Source organism: Miscanthus floridulus, chromosome 8 (genome assembly GCF_019320115.1).
Source record: "Miscanthus floridulus cultivar M001 chromosome 8, ASM1932011v1, whole genome shotgun sequence".
Classification (NCBI taxonomy): Eukaryota; Viridiplantae; Streptophyta; class Magnoliopsida; order Poales; family Poaceae; genus Miscanthus; species Miscanthus floridulus.
In genome coordinates, this window is record NC_089587.1 from 55,688,957 (window position 1) to 55,713,192 (window position 24,236).

Consider the following 24,236-nt stretch of genomic DNA (forward strand, 5'->3'; position numbering starts at 1 on the left):
CAACTGTTTTCTGTACTCTCTTGTTCAGCTAGCGGCAGCTCATAGCAGCCTACAATCAGCCTCCACCATTTCTATCAGCAGCTGCATATACTACGGCCGATCCTATCCTAGTTCAGCCACCATTCTCTCTCAAAGAGTAGTGGAGCGGCAGCAACTTAACACCTGCATATACTAGAATCGATTCTAACGATAAGAGCAGTATCTGGGGAGCATGAAGTAGGGGTCTGAAAGGAGAAGCCTCACGGTTAAAATATTTGCAGCAAGTACCATCTTCGGTTGGTATTATAATAATAAAGCTAGCTATTCTTCTAAACCCTGTAAAGCTGATTCTACTTCGTCAACTGATATTGCAATCTAAGTTGAACGCCCATCCTGCAGATAGAGAGCAGCAACAGACAGCACTGATGCGTGATCTTCCAGAATGAGGAAAATATTATGAAAAAAGGTGACCGAATACTTCTAGAATTCAAAATGAAAGGATAGCCTCCATGCTAATCATACAATGGTACACAGTGGGAAAAAAACATTGTTTGACAATTTCAATAGGTGATATACCTGATACGTACTTGATAATAGTTGTCCTACATTTCAGTAAGCAACTCTTCATAGCATCTACAATTTTCTCATGGTCAGTTCTATGGACAGGCACATAACGATTATAACATCAATTATGGAAGGCACAAAACATTACATAGGCAATCCACAACTGCAAAGATGATTAGAAAAAGGCTCCGAAACCAGGTTTTCCGAACTCAATTTTTAGGGGACAGTATTGCAGAGGAGATGCTCTACCCCTTCCCAATAGTTGCCTACTCCAAGTCCAGCGTGCCGCAGCATGCCGAAATGGTACGAGCACGACAATGTCGCCGTAATAGTCACAAATAGCGTTGCGTGAACGATAAAGTACAAAGACGCCGATCAACTATCACACCCAGAAACAGCTTTCCAGCAATCTCATGAACTCACACCATGTCCTCCACGGTCTACAATTGCAAATGGAAATGGCACGAAAACAATTTAGAGCCATGATAAGTAAACATCCATCAAATAGACCCCCAACATGGTGAAATTCATCATGACAGGCCATGCACGCTTAATATCACCATCCAACATGCCACCATATTTTTACACTACAAATAGCTGCCCAAAGAACAGAGCAGAAATGAACGACAATCTAAGGTACCACTAAACTCAGCAGGAAAAGCTTTACAAAAGAGGAAGATAATGCCAGCAGACCCATCTCCCTCGGATGCGCGCCCGGCGCGGTCAGGATTTCTGGGGCCAGGAAAGAACCAAAACCTAACTTAGAGCGATGTCATTGCCAATCACCATTCACCACCTGTGCTGCCGCCACGAGAGAGACAGTGGAGTAGTGGACTTGATAAATATAGCCTCCTCTCATAATCTAACTGTTTGTCCTTTCTCCCTATCTCCTACAGGTCCCCTACCATCCTTTGCCCTAACAAATCTCAGTGCTGCAGGCTGAGTCACCTTGTTGGCTGATCAGATGCCTGGTTGGTAGCGGCTGATGGTGCTGCTGATATCGCTGGGTGCGCTCCATTGTCCTGAGGCGGCGCTGTTCCCCACTTTGGGTCCCCGTCTAATGGCTCCACCACATGGACTTTACCATCGCTCATGCCGAGTGCGATCTGGTTAGGCTCCATGGGATGAGCAGCAACTACCAACGGGTAAACCCGTCCAGCACTGTTGGATAATATGGATCAGGTCAGAAACAGCAAGCAGACATTGATCACTTGTAAAATGGATGGTAGACTGAAAGCAAATAGTTTAGGTGATCCATTCATACCAGGCTAGTATTGAAGGTGGAATATAAGCAGAAGGAGCAATCCGGCAGCGCAACCTAAGAGATTCTGCTTCGAAGACTCCAATAGCACCATCACAGAATGCAGCATAGACCAAAAGACCATCACACGAGTATATTGCACTTGATATCGGAGCTGGGAGTGCATCTCTTGGAGACCACTGTATATATTCAAATATCAAGAGAATTAATAGCAGGATCAGAACACCCAATGTAGCAATTCAAGGAGCATCAAAGGTACTGATACCATCTTTCGATTAAAAACAGATCTTTTTTTTTGCGAATGATGAAAAACAGATCTATGACAAGTGGTATCATAGCATTACTAAGGCACTAACTGTGCAGCCTACAATTTATTAATATTGATATATGATTATATATAGGACACATGCAAAAGTATCATGAATCTGGTAATAATAAAGCTCAGTTTTGAAATCAAGTTGTTAATATCAATTCACATCTATGGAAAATGTGAATATCCAGTGGTATGAAAAAACAAATGCCGGGATTAGAAATGAAGAGAAATCGATGAATCAAATCTTATTCACCATAGGAGAATTGGCAAAGCTAAAACATTACTAGATGAACAGAAGTTGGGCGAACTAACCGAGCGCAAACATTCAAGATTTCCATCATAGATTGCCAACTGGCTCTCATGGACTACCAAAAGATGTGTCTGGTCATTGTGGAACTGCACCCTTGTATCACCAACCAAAGTGCCAGGTCGGTTTGCTGGGGGCTGAATATATCTTGATTTCTTTTTTTCCCAACCATCAATACTCCACACACATAGCTGCAAAATTTACACAAGAAATCAATTACCCAGAGACAGACAGATACATTCTTGTCAGAGTGACAGCAATCAAAATTTTGTATATTAATGGAACTAACATAAGCAAGTAGTTTTCTAGCATTTAACTTGATATTCACAAAAAAAATTGATAGATCAAAATCGACATTATCATACCTGAGCATCAGCACCTGATGATACTAGCACATTCATTGATTGAGAAAAGGCCAGCCCAGTAATCTTCTTTTGATGTCCCTTGAGCTTACTTTTGACCTGGTGTAAGATTAAAGACACATTAACAAAAAGACTACAACAATATATGCAAAGGAAAACAAATATATTAAAGTGTGCAAGATTCAGGATTACAGCAGTTAATGATACAACAAACTCCCAAATGGCCAAATCTATAACTCTTGAAGGCAAGCTAGTTGGGTACTACTGAGTGCTCGTATAATATTTGATTGCAATGTAAGTATGAAAAATAGCATTACAGGGTCTACCAAGCTCTATTCCAAAATACAAAAAATACTTCCATTAGTTAAATATAAAAATATTTGACTCACCAAACAGTCTACAATAGATAGTTCACAAAAAATATCCCTATGTTAGTTAAATTATTTTGACTACAAGTTCTCTATGTTAACTAAATTATTTTGACTACCAATTCCCTATGTTAGTTAAATTATAAATGTTTATAATTCATAAGAAATTTTATAGTGCCATTTTCACAATTCAAATGGCGAAGCATGTTTTGTAAGTCTTATAAGTCAAATATAAAGTTCAGTCGCTAAATTAAAACATCATAATTTGCATAATGGACACTTTGTTTCGTATTAAGGAAAAAGAGACAATAGCATACATCATCAATGCGGACATTGTAGATTTGGATGGTAGAGTCCTCCATTCCAATAGCGATGATATTATTATCTTGCGGGTGGAATGCAAGGAAAGTTGCAGCAGGCGGAGGTGCCATGAAAGTAGTCATGACCTGTCAGAGATCCCAGATCCAAGTTTTAGTGTCAGAGATTGGAAATGGTGCGATCATGGAATAACACTTTTTTTTATCAGAAGCTATCAGCAGCAAACTACAGCTACCTTGAATGTCATCATATTGAACAACGAGACTTTGCCACCAGAGGCAGACATAACATAGGAGTCATTTTTGGACAATGCAATGCAGGCGGATGCTTCTTCTGGGTTGCCATCGTTCGTGTCATTAGTCATCAGAATCCCATTTGCTGCTTGCCACAGGTGAGGTGCAACAGATGCAGTAGACTAACAGGACACACAAATAACAAATTCAGAAAGCAGGAACACAAGATTGCAATCAAAATTGAAGAAAGTAAAATTCTCTGGTCTAACCTTGCCACTAGGATTTCTGTCGCCCCGTTGCCATTTCCACAACTTATGAACAGCATTGGAGCCAAGAGCCAAGAGTGCAATCCCATTATTTGTATATAACAAACGGACAACCTGTGGAACAAAGAAATAAACATAACCTCCATCAGAAATTTACGTAACCTAGAACATCAATATAAAGGGTAACTCATGTGTCGGATTGATTATGCATGATTAAACTGTATAACTCAATCACAATATATCGTACTTTGCTTGGGTTCGTGTCCGTGTCTGTCAAATGCAGGGCTCGAAGATGTCCATTGTCGACAATGTCAGCCAACTTCCAGGTTTTGACCTTTTCGGATTCATCTGTTATTCTTGGTTTAACATCTGGAGTTCTGCTTGGATCCATAGGTGCCTGCGAATTTTTTACCTTTAGCAAACCTACATAATGAAAAGCAAGAGAGGATGGTAAAGGCAGAAGGAACTTACCAAGCCACTTGTCGACACTGCAGGCAAGATCCGATCAGGTCGCTCGGCATTTACTGCTATAGGACTGCTGACATTTGAAACAGGACCAAGGGCAACAATTGGAGGCTGCAATAAAACCAAATATGAGAATAAGCTAACAACAAACCTTGTCAATATTCACTAAATTTCCAGCACGAATTGAAAGCAAAAGAAGGCAGGTAAGTGGTGAAGTACAGTCGGATGAATTACTTGACTACTTAACACTCCTAGTGTATCTTCCCAACGCACCAGAGGGAGAAAGAAACAATTAGCTTTCATCCACCACAAATGTACAACAATTGTCAAGAAATTATGCCTAATAACAATTCCAGATGCAGAAAATAAGATACTCCCTCCAGTCAAAAATAAGTGGCGTTTTGAGGTTGTCTGAAGTCAACACTTCCAAATTGACTACAGAATACTTATTGTAAGTAATATGAGTAGATTTGTCTCGAAAAATAGTTTCACAGAAGTATATATTTGCTATATTTTACAGGTGTTATATAAAAAAAATAGTAGTCAAAATTTACAGAGAGCCCACTTATTGTTGACTGGAGTGAGTACTTGCCCAGGATAGACATGCTTGCCTCAGTTTTGAGGCAAATTGCAGCACTGAACAAATAGGCTCATAGGGTCTAACAAAATTTTCAGTGTGACAGAAGAATAAAAGTAAATAGAACCAAATTATGTGAACGAAAAGTTTATGTATCATTACCTTGGTATTTATTTGTTGAGGAGGTCCTCTAGAGCCATCAAATGCTCTACTCTCAAGCATCCTAAGCAAGCGCTGTCCATCAGTGTTGGCAAGTATTTTTATTCCATTATCACTTGTTGTAACTGCAAGTAATGAACCTTCTCTATTGAATCTCAGACGAGAGCTTGCCTGCAAAATATCAGTAAAACAATGTTAAGCAAAAGGCTTCAGCATGGTAACAGAAAAAAGAACTCCACCACAGGGCCAAGAGGTACCCTGGGCATTGCAATAAGAAGCTCTACCAGGATTCAAACACGGACCGGCAAGGGGAGACCCCCGAGCACACTGCTCTAACCGGTATAACTCGCGAGAAGCTGGTCAGCATGGTAACAGAGAAAAAAGGGAAGATACTTACTGCCAGTCCACCGTCACAGTCTGTTGTTGTTAGTATGTTATTGTTATCCATATCCCAGAATTTAACAAGAAATTCATCTCCAGCAGCCAAGAAGCGATTCCTAGTTGTGTCAAACTGAACAACACCGAGTGAACGTTTCCTGAAGCCATTGTATGTCCTCTTAATAGCCCCTTCAGTTTCATTCCATTCAACCAAGTGTGAATCACCTTCTTTACTAGTACCACAAGAGAATAGCCTGCATGAAAAAATTCGTAAGTGAACAGATGAAATTTGTGAAACTGAAAATGAATCAAGAAGTTATATAATTTGTTACTCGTCAGCAGATATTAAACTCTATATTAACACTTGCTATGTCTCACCTTGTACCATCAGCACTGTAAGCCATCGTAGTACACCAATGTCCAGGAGCATCATAGTCAACTCTTGAGCCCAAGCAATCATACAACCATGCCTTGATTTTCCCATCAATGGCAGTAGAGAAGATAAACTACAGAGCAAGACAGAGCTAAAATTAAGAAATACATGAAAGATGGCAACTAGTAACGATAAAATAAAGCATATCAGAACCTTTACGCGTCAAACATTACAGCAATGGACATGTAGTAGTTGATACTAAATGGGACCATTACAGCAATAAACATGACGTAGTTGATGCTAAACTGGAACACAAATGTCTTTTCTCAAAAAATAGCAGCAGTCGGAACATAGCCAGAATACTAATGCAACATAATGCCAGTGCAAAATAAATAGATAATTTTCAAGAATATCAGCATTGAAGTCATTCCAAGGGTACCTGAATGGACTCCTTGTAGTGAGGGCATACAGAATACACAGGAGCTTCATGGCCTTCAAAAGTGTACTGCTTTTGTCCTGTTTGAGCATCCCACACCTGCCAAATCCAGTGTTCGAATATACTCAAGATGTTCTTGTTTGTTTTGAGAAAAAACAAGAGATCACACAATATCCTCACCTTAATGAGTTTATCATCACCACATGTAATGACAGATAGAGTTTTATTAGGGTGAGAGAAGGCTATATCATTAACCCCACCGATGTGTGCATCAATCTGTAATTCCAAAAGAGTTAGGGACCTTAAAGGCAGTTAGTATCTATTCCTCAATCAGTATTAGAATACGTGCACACACCTCTGCTTGCTGCCGCAAATCTCCATTAGGGACAAAAGTATATGTCTGAACAATATGCTTCGAGAAAGCAACACCTGGAAAAAGCAACATGTGGAATTCAATATCTCCATTAGGATCCAAACAAAATAGAACACCACAATTATGCAACAACATCAATATCAAGATTCAAACAAAAATAGAACACCCCCAAGTATACCATAATGGCCAGCGTCTTATTTTAACAAGAGCATAACCAAATGTGAATAACAGCACTGAAATAAACACTCCCATACCTAGAATAGTTCCATCTGGGCTCCACAGACATCTATTGACAGATATTGCAGCATCTTTCATCAGCGAAGCCTGCACATACAGTGACAGATTGTCAATGAAAACCTACCATTCAAGGCGCCAAGCTGCTTCCAGCTGCACAAAACTCATACACAATAACTAAAGTAGTCACCTGCAGAGGCAAGGTACAGGAACCAATATCCCAAACTTTGAAAGTCTTGTGAGCTATCCTTTCCCGTGAACCAACTTCCCACACCGCAATGTCACCAACATTTGTTCCAACTGTTTAGGTCAGGAAACTGTAAATATAATGGACAGTTACCAAAGTAACAGTTCAATAATCAAGGGACATGTTCCCAGCAAGTACCTAAAAGAATGGTTTGTTGAACGGGGTGGAAATCCAAGCTCATAACAGTAGAACCCTGATTAAGGGTACGAGAAACTTGTTTGGGAAGGTCTTCTTGTGTGTACATATTGGCAGGATGGCTTACACCAGAGAAAGATACCTGACATAGTTTCAATGAATCATAGCTTGTTTGATTATGTGAAGTACAGAAAGAAAATGAGGTCAAACACAAATCAGACTTGAGTTCGTCTAATACCTCATCTGGTTGTCCAACACGCATTCTTTTCATGAGATGTTCTGAATCTGCAGATTGGTAATCAATGCCAGGTGCACTTGTAGGGGTTCTAGGATGCTTTAGAAATGCCGCTGGGAGCAAACAGAAAGTTCAGAAAGGGCCAAACACTGCCACCAGCGACAACCACCATTTAGCAAAATTATTTTCAACATACCTGTGTTTGGAGCCTGAATGAGACCAGGTGGTCCTTGTGCAACAGCAGCATGAGGCAAAGAGGGGTTGGCATTTGTCATCCAACCTGCAATTGCGTTTGGAGATGGCGACACCACAGGTTGAAATGGCTGCAACATTGATGCAGTATAAGCAATCGATAGTCAGGATAAGTTAAATGGCCTACTTGTGATAATACTTACAGCATGAGCACCCATTGGTGGAAATCCAGCTGACTTAGGGATGGATCCAACAAGCGGACCATTGGCAGGTGGAGGTGCTCTTGCTCCATTGGTAGGAGCAGCACAAGAGTGATCAGTAAAGAGTGTCTTGATGTCAGGGTTTGGTCTGGGGTTCTTGCAGAGCTGATGTTGCCAGTTTAGACTGAAAGGCATTAGAAAGAAAGAAATAAAGCCCAGTTAGCCTCACCTTTTACATGCACGAAATGTGCTTCTGGAAGCATTGTTAGACTTGTAGGCATAACAAGTAGAGAAAACCCAATTGTGGCATGTATGGATATGACCTTACAATAAGAAAACTGGATGGTATCTGCTATAACATAAGCATCTAAAGCTAGAGCCGCTATAAAGAGACAAAATTTCTTTGCACATTGTCGATAAAAGCTGGTTACTTGGGATAAACAGGTAGAGATGTCCAAATCACATGAAAACAATCCCAAAAGCAACAACCATATCAAGAAGATTCTGTAGTGCTGGACAACCAGGAGCAATAAAATTCCAACAAGTCAAAAGAACAAAGGAAGCATTGACTACATTTAACTGTCACCTTATCCATCCATAAATACTAAGGGAAGTCAAAGAAACACATTATTTGGCATCAGAATAACCAGAAAGAAGATAAAGAACAAAAATAGTAAACCTACACAAGTAGCAGTTACATGATTGAACTATTTGATTTATATCAATTGTGCACATAAAAATCAAACGCTACAATACAATCTAATTAAATTGATACCAAAGAACATCATAGAATTTCTATTCACAAATCGCATTCCTGATATTTTAAGGAAGTCAATATGTGTGATTAAACATATCAAATTAAACAATCAAAGTCAATATGTGTGACTAGACATATCAAAATTAAACAATCAACACCTTTGATTGATCAATGTGCGAAGCCTCGAAGCTTTGAATGGTGGGAAATTCAGCTTGTCCCGGAACAGGGGGTTCGCTTCAATGAGCTTTTTGAGCTCCAAAAGCATGATATTCCGGGCTGACTTTGTGTCCCCGTACTTGGACAGCTGCTCATTTTGCCTGTTGATCATCAATACACAATCACATCTGGATGCACCGGCCCAATGCACTAAACAGCTTCTGAAAGGAGAGTTACCGTACCTAAAATTCTCCAAGGTCAGCAGCTGTGTTATCTCCTTGAACAGCTCCTCATTGAAGGAGGCGAACACCTTGAGATCCTTCACGAGAATCTCCACAGCCTTGGCCCTATCATGCCTGTGACACCGACAGCAAATTCAGCAAAAAAAAACAACCTTGACAACGACAAGGGACCAAGAGTAGCTTAGTGATGAGTCCGTCACCTATCAAGGGCCTCGAGGTACTTCTGCTTGCGGATCTCAAAGAAGATCTTCATGGAGTAGCGGTTGTCCTCCACCTTGGTGAAGCCGCTGAGGTACCTCTCCACCTCGTCCCACTCGCCGCTCTGCACGAGGTCCTCGAAGTGCTTCATGTTGAAGTAGAAGCCCGACTCCTGCTCCAGCCTGCAGGGGCAAGCAACCGCATAAAGGCATCAGAAATCCCAGCTCACCCAGCAAGGCAAGGCACCAAAAACCCCATTCTTGATCATGGCGAGCACTCACTTGTGCACCGTCTCCTTGAACTTCTCCTCATCGAGGAACTGCAGGATGAGGAAAACCAGCTCCCTGCTAAGAGACGACATGGCTCCCCCGATCCCAGCCGGAGCCTCCAGCTCTCAAAAACCCGCCTAAACCTCGGGCCTTCCCGGCAGATCCCTCCCAAATCCCCCGCAAAACCGGCTCGAAACCGCCGAAAAAGCCACAGCAAGCAAGCAAAGCACCCACGCCGAGCTCAGAACCTTGCTCGCCAGCCCGGAGCCAGAACCCACGAACCAAGCAAACTCACAACCGGAGCACGGGCCTCGCCGCGCCCATCCCGCCGGGATCCCCGCCGATTCCGTCGGCGCGACCGCCGATCTGCAGCTGCCTACGCCGGCGGCTCGAATCCGGCCGCCAGGCGGCGCCTACAGAGGGTCCCGCCTCGAACGCGCCGCCGTCGGCTAGGGTTTGGCCGCGCCGCCGCCGCTGCCTCCGTCTCCACACCTCAAGCTCCAGCCGCCGCGTTTCCCTTCTTATCTCTCTCTCGCTTACTTTCTCTCTCCGAAAACTTCTCTCCACTCTATTTTTTTCCTCCACCCTTTTGGTTTTTTTGGGCCGCGTTTTATAGCCACCTCGACCAGTCCCCCCATATATAGCAACCCAGACAACCCGAGCGATGACGGTAACGCCCTCGGCGCAGCCACTGTATTTACGCAGCTGCCACTGTCGCATCAGGTCCCCAGGGGTAACCTCGTAATTTCCGTTGGTGAGGACAGAAGCGGAAAAGCGGCGGTCGCGCGGTCGCTTGCGAGCCAGGGAGGGGTCTTTCCGTCATTCGGCGCGGGGGTTAGCGGAGCATCTGGGGGTGGTTGCGGGGCCCACGATGATCGTGGGGACGGTGAGGGGTGGAACGGTCATTTGGGGAGCCGGATACTGTCAGCTTTCCCTGCTGCCACGTCATCCTTCCTCGTACCCATTAACTCCTTTTTCTTGCCTGTTTTTTTTTTTCTCTCTCGCCGTCGCTTTCTGGCGCATCGCCGGTTTCGAATTTTGAACGGGGCGGGTTCGTGGTAGGCGCACCCAGTACACCTACCCAGCTCTCCAGGCGTGTACTAGTTTGATCATGACTTGAGATAGAAGATGTTCTCTTTTGTAGATATAGCTTGTTGTTGCAGCAAAAAATAGTATATATATAGAGAAGATATATACTAGGTTCAAAGATATTATGCATCCACAGGCCATACGCAGTCCTTGGCTCTACAGTAAAATAATATCTTTTTGGCTACAAAAGTATTTTATTTTTCAAGTTACTGTACAAAAGCTCCATCTTGCAAAAATATTTGTATCCAACGCAGTTGATAATCGATACTCTTTGGGAAGCTTATTTTAACATGTGAAGTTTTGATCATGAAAGCAAACATTTTCCAACCTCTATTAATTTTGCAACCTACTACTGGGTCGCTGCCATAAAAACCATGTATGTATATTTGGTATGAGATAAAATAGGTCACGCATAATATAAGAATGCATTTGGCTACTTTCTAAATCTGATTTGTTATAAAAAATCATTTGCCATCTAAAAATCGACGCTCATAGCAACCCTAGCAATACAACGATGGTTGACCATGCAGATGGTCGGTGTTTGGATATAAACCGGCTATTGGCTCATCCACAAGCTAACACTAACGCCTAGTTCATTTCGGCGCCAACGCCGCTGGGCACAAGAAATCCCACGACAGCCAACTGGTTTGCACCCATATGCGAGACAATACCACGGTGGCCTGTTGGTTCACGAGACTTTTTTTATCAAAATAGATGTTTTTTGTGAGGGTGTTTTAGGGAGTATCCAAACGAGTTGTAGGCATTATAAATTTACTACCTCAACATGTTTTAGGTATAGAAAATTTTAACTTCCACTTGATCATAAGTAGTCAAAAAATAATTGCATAAATGCATTCTTATATATATTATTCATGGATGTTTCTAAGGAAACTTGGTCATTATACACTTAAAAGGTCAAAGTATAATGCATTGGTGCTACTTCTAAAACTAGATATGTTGCAAAGAACTTACAGGCCATTCAAATCAATGCTCATAGCAGCCCTAACAAATTGTCAATAGTTGACCATGTGGATGATCAGTTGTGGGGGTATGGCCCCCGGTATCTACAAGACAAGACATGGGCTGCATCATCAGAGGTGACCCAGCCCACAAGATCAAGGTGTGCACGGCGCTGCTCGGTGTGCACCGCAAGCTATTGTATAGTACCAAATAGGATATTTTCCTTGTAACCCTACCCCTCTAGAATATATAAGGAGAGGCAGTGGTCCCCTAGTGGACAGATCGATACATCTCAATGCAATACACCAGAACACAGGATGTAGGTATTACGTCATACTGACGGCCGAACCTGTCTAAATCTTATGTCTTGGTGCTTGTATTACCATCTCACTCCTGATCTCGCTCACCTCTACGACAAATCTACCATCGTAGGATACCCCTCGGTGGACTGCTGAGCATCTTTTGTCGACATCAGCGGTTGGATAGAACCGACAATTAGCTCACCCACAAGCTAATGCTAATGCCTAGTTGATTTAGGCATCTACAAGCGAGAAAATCAGCAACGACCAACGAATCGATGTCCACATGTGGACAAAACCACAACTACTAGTTGGTTCCATAGATTTTGACGATACAACATTTTTTGTGAGGCTACTTTAGTGTGTGTTCAACTGAGCCATAAGAGCAGCTCCAGTGTCGTGTCGAACCATCTAATTCGATGAAGCCGAACGCAAACAAAGATCGATGCCTCCAATGAGCGTCAACTTTGTGGGACCCGAATGGAATTAAATAATCATGTTTTATCTATATGATGCTGGCAAGAGCAGGCGGGTGGTGGCATCGGAAAAGTTTCTTTATACTTCTCGGTGTGAACCAACTGCAGAGTGCGGTTTTGCCTCTAACATCTAACGTCTGAATGCTCTAGTGTGCTCGGTTCACTTTTCTTCTACCAACCTTCGATTCTGGCCAACATTGGAGCTTCTCTAAGCAATTTTTCACCTTGACGCACTTTGTATGTGGAAACTTTGACGTGCACATAATCACAAAAAGGGATATAAATATGTGCATTGTAATTCTTTTTTATGTTCGATGCATCCCCACAAAAACTTCATTCATTAGTGGTAGGCGACGTGGTCGTTTATAGAAAGATGCATGTGGTGACTTTGTTAGTGCGAGAATGTGCTAGCTTATTCTCTCAAACGTGCTCTATAAAGAATTGGTGTGCGTGCATATGTCTTTTGAAAATTGTGTGTACATGAACTTTTGTGTGTTTGTCTGTGTTTTTATTAAAAAAATATTTGCTTCCTGCCAACCTTATTACATCTTCCTTTAACAAATATGTTATTTATTAAAAATAATAGAAAATTAGAATACACAACACATGCAACTCAAATAAACATTCTTACCAAATGAATGTACTTTAGACACAACAGGAGGACAAGAAGTATCCTCATTAGTCATTCCTCGCCAAAGAAATAAAAGCGGGGGACAGAAAAGCTAGGTTAGGTGCAGTCATAAAAAAGCTAGCTATGATTAAAAAAAAGCTAGCTAACCAGAGACGTGAAAAAAACGTGTTGAGATGTCCCGGGTACGCGTAGCTTTGCTGGATTTGGGTCGCAATAATTCTCGGTTTCCAAGACCTGTCGCTTTCTCGCTGCGCCCTAGTGCGCGAGTAGCTGTCGAGCCTTTAACGCGATAAGCCATTCACCTATCCAATCTGCCTATATAAGCGAACTCACTTATCATACACAACTGGCAGTGCAACTGGGTCCGAATTTATTTCACACTCTTTTCGGGCGGCGAGGAGAAAAGAAAAGAAAGGGGCAAAACGCCCACACCGAGATCCTCCCCCTCCCCTCTCCACGTCGCAAGTGCCACTCGCTATCCGACACGTGGCGTGTATGTTGACTGTCCTGGGTCACGTGCCGCCGCTGCTTTGACGGGGATGGGCCGCCGCTAGCACGTTTGTTTTTATTTAGTAAATAGTGTTTAAATATGGACTAATTAGGCTTAAAATGTTCGTCTCACAATTTCCCACCAAATTATGTAATTAGTTTTTCTTTTCGTCTACATTTAATGCTCCATGCACGGGTCGTAAACATTTGATGTGATAAGTACTGTAGTAACTTTTTTGAAATTGGGATGGAACTAAACAAGGGGTACGGCGGCCTGCCACTGGATGCGCGTGCGCGGGCCGACACGGCGCAGGGGCACGGAGAGCCCACGCCCGGGTCCGGCTCTGTGCCTTCGGGCTCCGCGCGACCGCGGCTGCAGCCTGCAGTGGCCGTCACATGCGGCGGTGCCGCGGGATCTTCTGCGCCTGCGGCCTGCGCGGCGGGAAGCGGCTGTGCCCGTGCGTTGGCCTCTGCTTTGTTTTTTTTTTCTTTTCCGCTTTATTTACGCTGTGTGCAGGCGCAACAGTGTGGCTGTGTTGAAGGACAGCGTGTCACCGATCGTCAGGAAAAACGTGCAAAGCTTATAGGAAAAAAAATCTTTGGCGTGTAAGTGAAATTGTCCTTGGTTGATTAAAAAAAAAACAGGAAAAGGTTGTCCTTGGTTTTGCAAGGCCATTTCCAAACAGGATTTTACAGGTAAAGGGGACGTAGTACATGCATAATTCTCTTCAGTTGTGATGGGACATAGGCGGTGTTTAAATTTAGAAGGCTAAAGTTCAGGGACGTCACAACGGATGTCATATGGGGTAGTAATAATAAAATAAATTACATAATTTCTCGGTAATCCACGAGACGAATTTATTAAGCCTAATTAATCGATCATTAGCATATGTTTACCGTAGCACCACAATATCAAATCATGGACTAATTAGGCTTAAAAAATTCGTCTCGCAAATTAATCATAATCTATGCAATTAGTTATTTTTAGTCTATATTTAATACTCTATGTATATATTAAACATCTGATGTGATATGAAGTAAACTTTAAAGGAAGGATTTAAACCAGGCCTGCTCCACCTTACGGTGTTACACAAAAGGAGAAAAATGAAATGGAATGGAATGACAGCAGCTGAGAAATTAGGGTTGATCATGAGGGCGGGGAAGACTGCAAGAGTAGGAGAGCATGAGTGGTCTCACTCACGCAGACTGGCCAAGTCAGAGAAAGCTAGCGCACGAGTACTCGTACAAGAGCAGAGAGAAGGAGCCAAGCCAGTCTACGTCCAGGAGGTAGGAATGGGATGGGAGCTGGACAGCTGGTGGTGAATCGTGAATAGGATGGGTGGTACTAACTGTTGGGTATTCGCTCTGTCCAAAATAAATGTGGTTCTTGCTTCTAGATGAGTTAAATGTTTTTAATTTTGATAAAATATATATAAAAATATGAATATTTATAGTACATAATAGTCCGTTAAATATATATTTTTATAATAAATTTATTTAAAAATATAAATATTACTAATATTTTTTGCAAACCTAATCATACTTTAAAATTTTTAATCAAAACGAATGTCATATCAACACTTATTTCATTTGGGGACGGAGAGAGTACGCCATAATTGGCGGTACGTCTAGATAGGCAACAGCTCTGGTGGGGGCACGCCATCATGTGCGTGCTAGTACTCGTTTGTGTGCGCACCGCAGCGCAGGGGCTAGCAGAGAGAGAGAGAGGATTGGAACTGCTACGCCCACACCCAAATGGAGATGTCAAGGTCTGAGGTCTCCACACGCACGGCAGCATTTAATAATTCTTCATTTTCCGTCTTCATGTCTAAGGACAAAGGACACCCTCAATAATAAAGTCAACTTGCTACTAGTTCATACGCTTCCCTGAAAAAATAAGCCAAAATATTATTCCGGCTGATTGGCTGTGAGAGAAAAACACAGTTCCTGCTGAAAAAACAAGCCGAAAAGTACGGATTATAAGACAAGCGAACATGGCATAAAGTTTACATAATATATAAAAATAGAGTAACCTAACATGCTAGTATAGAAGAAAAAAAATGAAAACATATGAGTTTAGCTCTTCACGAGGAGTTAGCTTATCTTTTCTCTTCTTTTTACTGAATAAACTATTTCATGAGCTAGATGTTTTAACACTGTTGAAGTTGCTCTAAAAGTACCCCATAAAAGCTAAGGTGGTGTTTCAATCCCAGGGCTTAAAGTTTAGTTGGCTACTAAACTTTAAACCACTTTAGCATACTTTTGTGGTGTAGTAATGAACTAATAAATTTTCTTGCGAGGTTGGCTAAACTTTATATAACACTTTTATACCACCTGTTTGAAGCCTCGAGAGCTAAACTTTAGACTATGGGATCCAAACATTGCCTAAAATCTTTTTTAAGTAGTGATCAACAATATCTTAGATGGTTGCTTGAGTTTAGGGTTCCGGCTAGGGCAAAGTTTGGTTGAATATGATATGCAGGGCAAGGTTGAGTTAAGACATGATCACACGACTATGGAATGTAACCACCTATTCACTGCTAGCTCAAAAGTAGGCATAAGATGTGATAAGAAAAGGAGAGGTTACAAGAGAGCCTGAGTCACCTAGCTTTGTTTTGAGGGGAGACAAAGTGTGATTGAGGTTTGATGGTACGTACTAGGATCCCTGGTCCAGGACAACACTTTTAGTCCAACAATCACTTTTATCAGAAAAATCGGCTTCTATAGACAATCTAGAGCAGAGAAAGCTTTACCAAACAGATATATATTGAAAATCAAGCGAGTATCTCACGGTGTTTTTCCGTTGCGTGCTATTTTAATTCATATATCCTCTATAAACTAGTTACGTAGCATATTACCGTTTTAGTCTATTTTAATAGGATTTGGGTCGACCAAATAGCTATAAAAAGTTGAGATTGTATACCTAGGTAAGATAGTCAGTGAGTGGATAACTTCAATCAGCATCTTTAATTAAAAGAGAAGTTAATTACACATCGACAACGTCTTTTACACCAATTTAGTTGGAGAGTTTTATAACACAGTTACCGAGACTACCACATCAGTTTTTGTGTTAGTAATTGTAACAACGAGTCGCTTCGTCTATATGAAATTCTCTCTATCTCTTTTTTTCATAATTTACACTTCGACTTACGCTCTGTTCACTTGGACTTGTTTGGCTGATAAGTCATGGCTGAAAGTACTGTTGACTGATTTGGTTTAAGAGAAAAATATTGTTCATTGGCTGAAAAAGTACGGCTTATAAGCCAAACAAGCCAAAACGAACATGGTGCTGGTAAATTTAGTGATGTGTCACAATATTAATTGAGAATGAAATTCTTTGAAACCTTATACACTGAACCATATGATATGATGACACGAGACCTTGTCATTATTCTTGCCATATACTAAGGGTGGGTTTGGATAGGAGAAACGATTCAGTTACTAGTGAGAATCAGCTGAGTCACTTCCAAACGGTCTTTCCAACAAGTGATTTGGACCCGAAACGTTTCATCGTTTCTACATAAGCATGCAAAACGGCTGGAGGCTGATTTCACATAGATTCTCATCTCATTGCTTCATACTTTTTTGCTCTTTTTTCAGTTAATTCTTTTTTAGTGCAACAAGTTAAAATGGTTTTTATTTAGGCTGTTCTCCGTCCATAAACAAACGGTGTAGGATTCTTTTTGAACATATTCTTATTTACATGATTTTGTAACCGGAATATGGCTTACCAGCCAAACAGTATCATAAAGTGATTCTGATTCATCGTCAAAAATATTTTTGAGAGAATCCAGATCCTAAACGTTTCTGCCAGCTGGAGCTCTACCAAATACACTCTACGTATTACTCCGTACGTACTAGTGCTCCTGGGTCCTGATGCATGGAGCTGCTGAGCTGCAGCCGGCAGAGGCGGCCCTACCTTCCCATGATGCACACCGTACACGAGCTCGTGGAGTACCAGCAGTGCATAAAGACCTTTCGCTCCTCTCTCACTCTCGTTCAAAGTATATATAAGTTTATACTATATATATAGCCGGCACGTTACCCTTCACGAGAAAAGAAAACACGTACAGGCACACCGCACACAGCGGTCTGAATAAGGAAAGCATAAAGATTGGACACCTGTGTTTCAAAGGGCCTGCAGGCGTCCACGTGTTCCCAACAGCAGGCCACCACACTTGGTTGCTTTGCTCCGATCGATCCCAGGAGTCCCAGTAGGCCGGGAAGGGATGGGCAATTGGGCACGGCCAGGAGGAGTCATGGTGGATCGATCAGATGATAGCAGATGGTCACACGATGATGGGGACGCCTCAAGCCAGAGCCAGCGTCGTCCATGGAATGGAATCGGATAGGGATAGCTGATGTTAACACGCTCCTCCTTCCACGCATTAGTGACGCAGGATAATTAAGAAACATTTTAATCTGTCGTTTTCGTATAAAGAGGTCGACGTCGGGTGTTTTTTCTTTTGTTGCAACACGTACGGAGTAGGGATTTATTCTGGGTATCGTTGCCAAAGTGATCGAAATACGGAGTGATGTGTATGGCTTGATTAAGGCGTCACCAACAATAGAATGATTTGAGCACCGTCTGGTGGAGCTCCCACCGGCTTCGAATTCTTCCGTGCACTATACCAACAATATACTAAACGGTTTGAGTTTCGCCAAATTTATTAAAAAGAGATATGACACGAAATAAGTACTATTATTATATTTCTGTGAAATATATTTTCATAATATACATGCTTTGTATTATAAATATTGATGTTTTTTCTATGATATTAGAAAGTTTAACTAGGGGGTCTCTTTGGTACACATGAATAGAAAAAAACATATGAATAGAATGCCATGTCATCTTGAATCATGTGGATTGAGAAAATAGATGAAACTGCAAGATTCAAAGTTTGGATGAAGCATAGGAAAAAAAACACAGAAATCCGATGAGAGAGAGCCACACAAAGAAAATTTTCCATGAGATCCCCCCCCCCCCCCCCCCCCCCCCTTTCAATTGTGGGTTTTTTTTATTGAATCTTACTACATAATCTTTAGAAATTAAACTTTGCATTTCAAAGGGGGCCCCTCAGCCTTTTAGCCTCAGTCTATCTTTGCGTGTGGGTGCACATCTCGTTGGAAGATTATGTAGGAGCACGTTTCGTCTACTGTGGCTTCTTGTTGCAAGGTGGAGCTACTACTACAGTAGTACTCCATAATAATGGCAGGGTCCTTACCGAACCGTATTGTATGCAAACGGAAAGTGCACACGGCTGGTGTACCATCATGTGTGCTTGGCTTCCTCCTATTTTCTAGTTCGCTGGTCTGAATTTTGGCTGAAATTGGCTGAAAAACACTATTCTGGTTGAATTGTTGTGAGAGAAAACCACTGTTCTGGTTAAAAAAACAAGCCGAATATGGGGTAAGCCGAACGGGGCCATTGCTATCTTCTTTTACAAGTACAAGTGATGGAGTAGCAGTAGTTTTGATGCTTCTGGATATGACGTGTGCTAGCATAATACGGCCCCATGTTTGCTAGTATTTTTTGTGTTGTTGTTGTTGGTGGTGGTGGTGAAGAAAGAAAACCTACCAAACACGATAGGAACCGAGATGAAGCGTTTATGGTCCCTACGCCTCTACACCATAAAAAGTGAGGACCAACATCATCCTAATTTCCAGTTTCCAAAAAAAAAGAAAAAGAAAAAGAAAGACATGAACGACCTTCCGAGAAACCGAAGGCCTACCTCATGATGCCTACGACCATACGGTATTGGGTAGTACAGTACATTTTTGCTCATCAATCAATATACCAGGCTTATTATCGTTGGTATAATCTTTTTTGAAGATTGTAGTGATTCCGAACGGATTAACTACCTCCGTTCTGCAAAGAGTAACGTCTTGGTTTTGTCCTAAGTCAAAATGTCTTACGTTTAAATTGTGTAGGGAAAGTTACTAAAATTTATGACACTAAATAGATTTGCCATGAAAAAAATATTTTATGGACTTATGGTGAATATAATGATATTACTTAGTATCACAAATACTATTATGTTTTTTATATAAATTTTAGTTAAATTTAAAATTGTTTGACTTATAACAAAACCAGAATGACACTCCTTGCGAAACGAAGGTAGTGGTATCTAGTCAGGATGAGAAGATCTAATGTATGGCTTCTTTTTATATCAATACCCCCTCCGTCTAGAAATGAATGCAATTCTAAAATAGTGAGTTACCCGTCTCGACTCTTGAGTTTGATCAAGTTTATATATAATAAGAAAAGCATCAATACTTATTATACCAAATAAGCATCATCATATTAGTCATAGAACATATGTTCATAATAAACTTGTTTAATGTCATAAATGTTTACATAATTTTTTCTAAAATACTAAATATAGAACTAAAATTATATTCTTTTCAGCTTTTAGACCAAGCCACTAGTACATATACTCCTCAGTTCAAAATGGAGCTGAGCAAATTCAGCTCGGTCTGGCATGAGCCCTCTAGGCTTGGCTGGCTCGCAAACCTTAGTAGAAAGGGTATGGACCCAGGTTCCATTATCTAAAATAAATATTTATCCAAGAAATATTTAATTTAATTATTTTACACTAGAAATTACGTGGGCGACCCTGCAAAATCTGGCTGGAATCGTTTGGTGGGATGGTCATGGTGGGTACAATGCCCGACACACAAAATGCTCAGGTCTAGTCCTGAACCATAAAGGATCTTAGTTTATCACAAATTAAACTATGCTAATAAGTTTGACAAACTAATAAAAAAGAAGAGTTGGTCGAACTTAGGGTCTATTTGGCATACATTACAAAACCTATTATTTTTATTCAGATTTTTTATATGGTAAATGTCAATACCCTTGGTCGAACTTAGTGTCTATTTGGTCTAACCGTGAGTTGTAGAAAGTTGTTTCTTAGTTATGTGCTGTGAAAAAAAAAACTAAAGTTATTTCGTTGAAAGAACTATGAAATCTACTGCCTCCGTTTGTCTTCATTGAAACAACACTGAAAATTCTCCCTATTTTACTCATTTGAAAAAAACGAAAGCCAAGAGCAGAAAGGCCCTGCAAAATTGTACTGCACGAAAACAACGGTTTCTAGAAAAAGGAGCTTGAGACTAGTGTTTTAATACTCCCTCCGTTCCTTAATATAAGCCATATAGATTTCTAAAGAAAATTCCAAAATATAGATACGTATCAGCTCTCACGCCGATTAGTTTGGAAACCTTCCCATCGTACATAGCGCATGCTCCAACCAATCCCTTAGATTTAGAAAGCAATCTGATTGGGAGAGAGAAGATGGCCTGATTTTCCTTTTTTTCCTCGGTCTCACATTCTTTCTCAAGCCGTGCGTTAATATTTGTGCTAAAAATTATATGGCTTATATTAAGGAACGGAGGGAGTATTTTTTTTAATTAGCACAGGCACTCTCTGAAAGTTGAATCAGATACGGTCAGGGATCAAATACTGGGTACCTAAAGAGGAGGAGCTAATAACCATCAAACGTTGATACTTCCGAAACAGGCAAGAACGTGACTACACCTCTTGCCCGACGTTTGAGGGCAAACTCCGCCTAGTCCGACCTCCGGGGGCTGGCTCCGCCTCGCCCAACATCCAAGGGCAAACTCCCCCTCGCCCGACCCCCAGGGGCAGGCTCCGCCTCGCCCAATGTTCGGTGGCTGGCTCCGTCTCGCCCGACGTCTGAGGGTAGACTCCGCCTCGCCCGACGCCCGAGGGCAGACTCCGCCTCGCTGGCTCCACCTCGCCCGACATTTGAGGGCAGACTCTGCCTCGCCCGACGTTTGGGGGCAGGCTCTGCCTCGCCCTACGACTGCGCGCTGCTCCTTCATAACTACTCGCACAGATAACACGGGGCACTCAAGTCAACCGCAATACCGAGGACCATGCCTTGCACGCCTGCAGGAAAGTACCATCAGGATATGACAAGACGGGCGCTTTAAGCCCTTCCAGGCATGTCAGAAGCCCGAACAATGTTGTGGGCGCCGACATTTATCTTACAGTGTTATGGGCGCCACCATTTATCCTTGGGTCATATGCTGACGGAAGAATACGACAACCACTACAGTCCATGAAGGGACTCGCAACCTCTACAGTGACAGGCGTGCGGTCACTGCGCCGTCCGCTCCCCGTAGGGTCACGGATCAACACCCTGGTCCGTCACGTCGCCAGCCGAGACGGGATAGGACGTGACCACTTGCTGATCAAGCCAGAGCATGGCATCATCAGCGAACAGACGCCCAATATGGAGCTATCCCTGGCACCATCTGCCGTGTCAGCAAGGTTCGCTCAAAGAAAAAGGAAGACCCGGCACCTTCGAAGGACCTTCTTTTACCTCTGGTTTTTCTTTTTTCTCCCATCTATAATCCCTACTTTCCCTTGGTCTATAAAAGGAAAGGCAGGACACCCCACTAAAGGGACGACGGATCGATTTAACACACCACACATCAGATAACACACAGCTGAGCAGCAACCAAGCTCTCAGCGCCCTTTCAACCTTTCCATCAAAGACTTATGACCTATCCCTCTCTCGTCCGTTTGTAACCCCTACTACGAACCTTTCAGTGCTAATAACACGAGTAGCCGCCGCAAACTGGACGTAGAGACATTCTGCATGAACCAGTATAAGCCTTATATCTTTTAGCATATCATCCGAATCCAATGCGTAATAACACAAATTTACTCATTGGTGTTTACTCGAAACACCGACAGATACTGTCTTGATACGTTTCAGTTATGAACTGTGTTGTTTCCGGATGGATGGAGGGTGGGAGCAGGATTTAATTTTCGCAGGGGATTTACAAGTTGACACGCGCACAGTGTTGAAGATGGCAATGGCAACGCCGTGCAGCAGTACTGGTACTGTACGCCTACCACTGAGTACTGAGTAGAGTACTAGTATTGTATACGTACTAATAAATAAAAAAACGGGTGAAGTGAAGGTGGACGTACGGGCGTCCCCGCCCCCCCCCCCCCCCCCCCCCCCCCCCCCCCCCCCGGTACGTGAGCAGTGAATCGAATCGCTTGTGACACTGGGCATCCCTCTCTGGCCTGTGCCTGTCCTCTCTTCTCATGCCAGCCAGCCAGAGATCGTACTGTAGGTGAAATGACGTTTGTGCCCCGGGGTAGGGGCAGAACCGTCCGTCACGTGGGCCGACGTCCTTTGCGTCCCGTGGGGGACCAGCCTCTCTCTGGGGTTCACGTGGGCGAGTTGAGAGCGTGAGAGGAGATTGCCGCGAGATGACGCGTACGTACGTGGGGTGTGGTGAAAGGAGAGGATGGGGCCCAGGGCCCAGGGCCCGGGGCGGAAAGGCTGGGCCTGTGCACTGTGCTCGTACTCGTACGCATCTTTCAGCACAGCACGTCTGCAGGCCAGCTAACGGGTCAAAAGTTTCTGCCTCCGCGTTCGCATCATCTAGACGCTTCCTTTGTGTAGCCGTTGCCCTCGCACCTTCCGCTGGGCTCAAAGATATTTTATAACGCTCCTTTAGTTGACTACTAATAAAGTTGAGCCCTTGTTTAGTTTGAGAAATTTGGATTTTAGGGTTACCGTAGCATATTCGTTTTTATTTGGGAAATAGTGTCCAATCATTGACTAATTAGGCTTAAAACGTTCGTCTTGCAATTTCCCACCAAACTGTGCAATTAGTTTTTCTTTTCGGCTATATTTAATGCTCCATGCACGGGCCGCAAACATTCGATGTGACAAGTACTGTAGTAACTTTTTGGATTTTGGGGTCCAACTAAACAAGGGCTGAGTATTAAGAGGCTGTTTGATGGCCACCTCAGCTTGGCAAGCCACCGGTGCGGCGCGCCACAAAATTTGGCTCCAATGTTTGGTTAGGAATCCAACCTAGGCAACCACACAAGACGCAAACTTCTTGCTCTCTGTAATCTCGCCACACTTTGTGGCTAGCAATTCCGTTCTTTGGCGAGCCACAGTCTGCCGCGTATTGCCCTGTTCGTTTGGTTGATAAGCCATAGCTGAAAGTACCGTTGGCTGATTTGTTGTGAGAGAAAAATAATGTTCGTTGGTTCAAAAAATACGGCTTATAAGCCAAGCGAACAGAGCGCATACGGCGTGGCTTTTGATGGTCGGTATCCAAACGTCCTCTAAAACTATAGATCACTTTAGGTCAAGCCTAAAGTTTTTATGAAGTTAGTTAAACTTTAAACATCATACTAGACCGCATCATATTTAGAACCTCAGAAGATAAAGTAGTCAGAAATTTAGTGGCTAAATTTAGACTATAGGATCCAAAGCATGGCCTAAGGAGCTGCTTAGTTTCTAGAACAACCCACACCTCGCCTAAAGCTGAAGCTAGCAACTTGTTTGGCCAGAGTAGGAGGGCGAGCTTGTATTGAACCCCTCAACAGCAAGAATTTGAGCATTTTTTACCTAGCTACGGCTAGCTAGACAATTTGGACTTGGCGCATCTAGACCATTGTTCTAAACAAATCGTTTATCCTATTTACACACTGTTCAAATGTTACGCGGCGGAACGTTTCTATTTAATCAACTATTTATCCCGTTTAAATGATTGTTTGCATGTTTAAGTGGCTGCTTAGTCTGAAAAATAGCTAAACAACAAATGCGCGACTTTTCTTGTTAGTGTTTAAGATAACATCTTTGGAGACCGACAAAGTAGGCTTGCTTGTGTGAAAAATGTCTTAGAATA

General features: G+C 42.4%; 1 protein-coding gene across 1 annotated transcript; it reads right to left on the minus strand.

Moving 5' to 3' along the window:
- Positions 1-1,061: 1,061 nt before the first annotated feature.
- Positions 1,062-10,191, minus strand: LOC136476428 (protein TOPLESS-RELATED PROTEIN 2-like). The gene is made up of 25 exons (XM_066474247.1): positions 9,610-10,191; positions 9,331-9,510; positions 9,131-9,244; positions 8,891-9,049; positions 7,979-8,159; positions 7,780-7,906; positions 7,587-7,696; positions 7,352-7,490; positions 7,157-7,266; positions 6,987-7,056; positions 6,715-6,788; positions 6,540-6,635; positions 6,363-6,458; positions 5,929-6,056; positions 5,570-5,804; positions 5,176-5,343; positions 4,443-4,547; positions 4,219-4,368; positions 3,975-4,085; positions 3,708-3,887; positions 3,472-3,600; positions 2,790-2,885; positions 2,430-2,615; positions 1,808-1,983; positions 1,062-1,704 (listed from the first exon to the last, which is right to left on the minus strand). The coding sequence occupies exons 1-25, from the start codon at positions 9,687-9,689 to the stop codon at positions 1,488-1,490; spliced, it is 3,417 nt and encodes a 1,138-aa protein (XP_066330344.1). The 5' UTR covers positions 9,690-10,191; the 3' UTR covers positions 1,062-1,487.
- Between the last annotated feature and the right edge of the window lie 14,045 nt (positions 10,192-24,236).

Bases quoted from the DNA above. Each gene is read 5' to 3' on its own strand.
- LOC136476428 (XM_066474247.1), bottom strand. From the start codon at position 9,689: ATGTCGTCTCTTAGCAGGGAGCTGGTTTTCCTCATCCTGCAGTTCCTC. The intron at 9,245-9,330 runs GTGACGGACTCA...TCGGTGTCACAG, and splicing joins TACCTCGAGGCCCTTGATAG to GCATGATAGGGCCAAGGCTG. The intron at 7,267-7,351 runs GTACTTGCTGGG...TGACCTAAACAG, and splicing joins TCAACAAACCATTCTTTTAG to TTGGAACAAATGTTGGTGAC.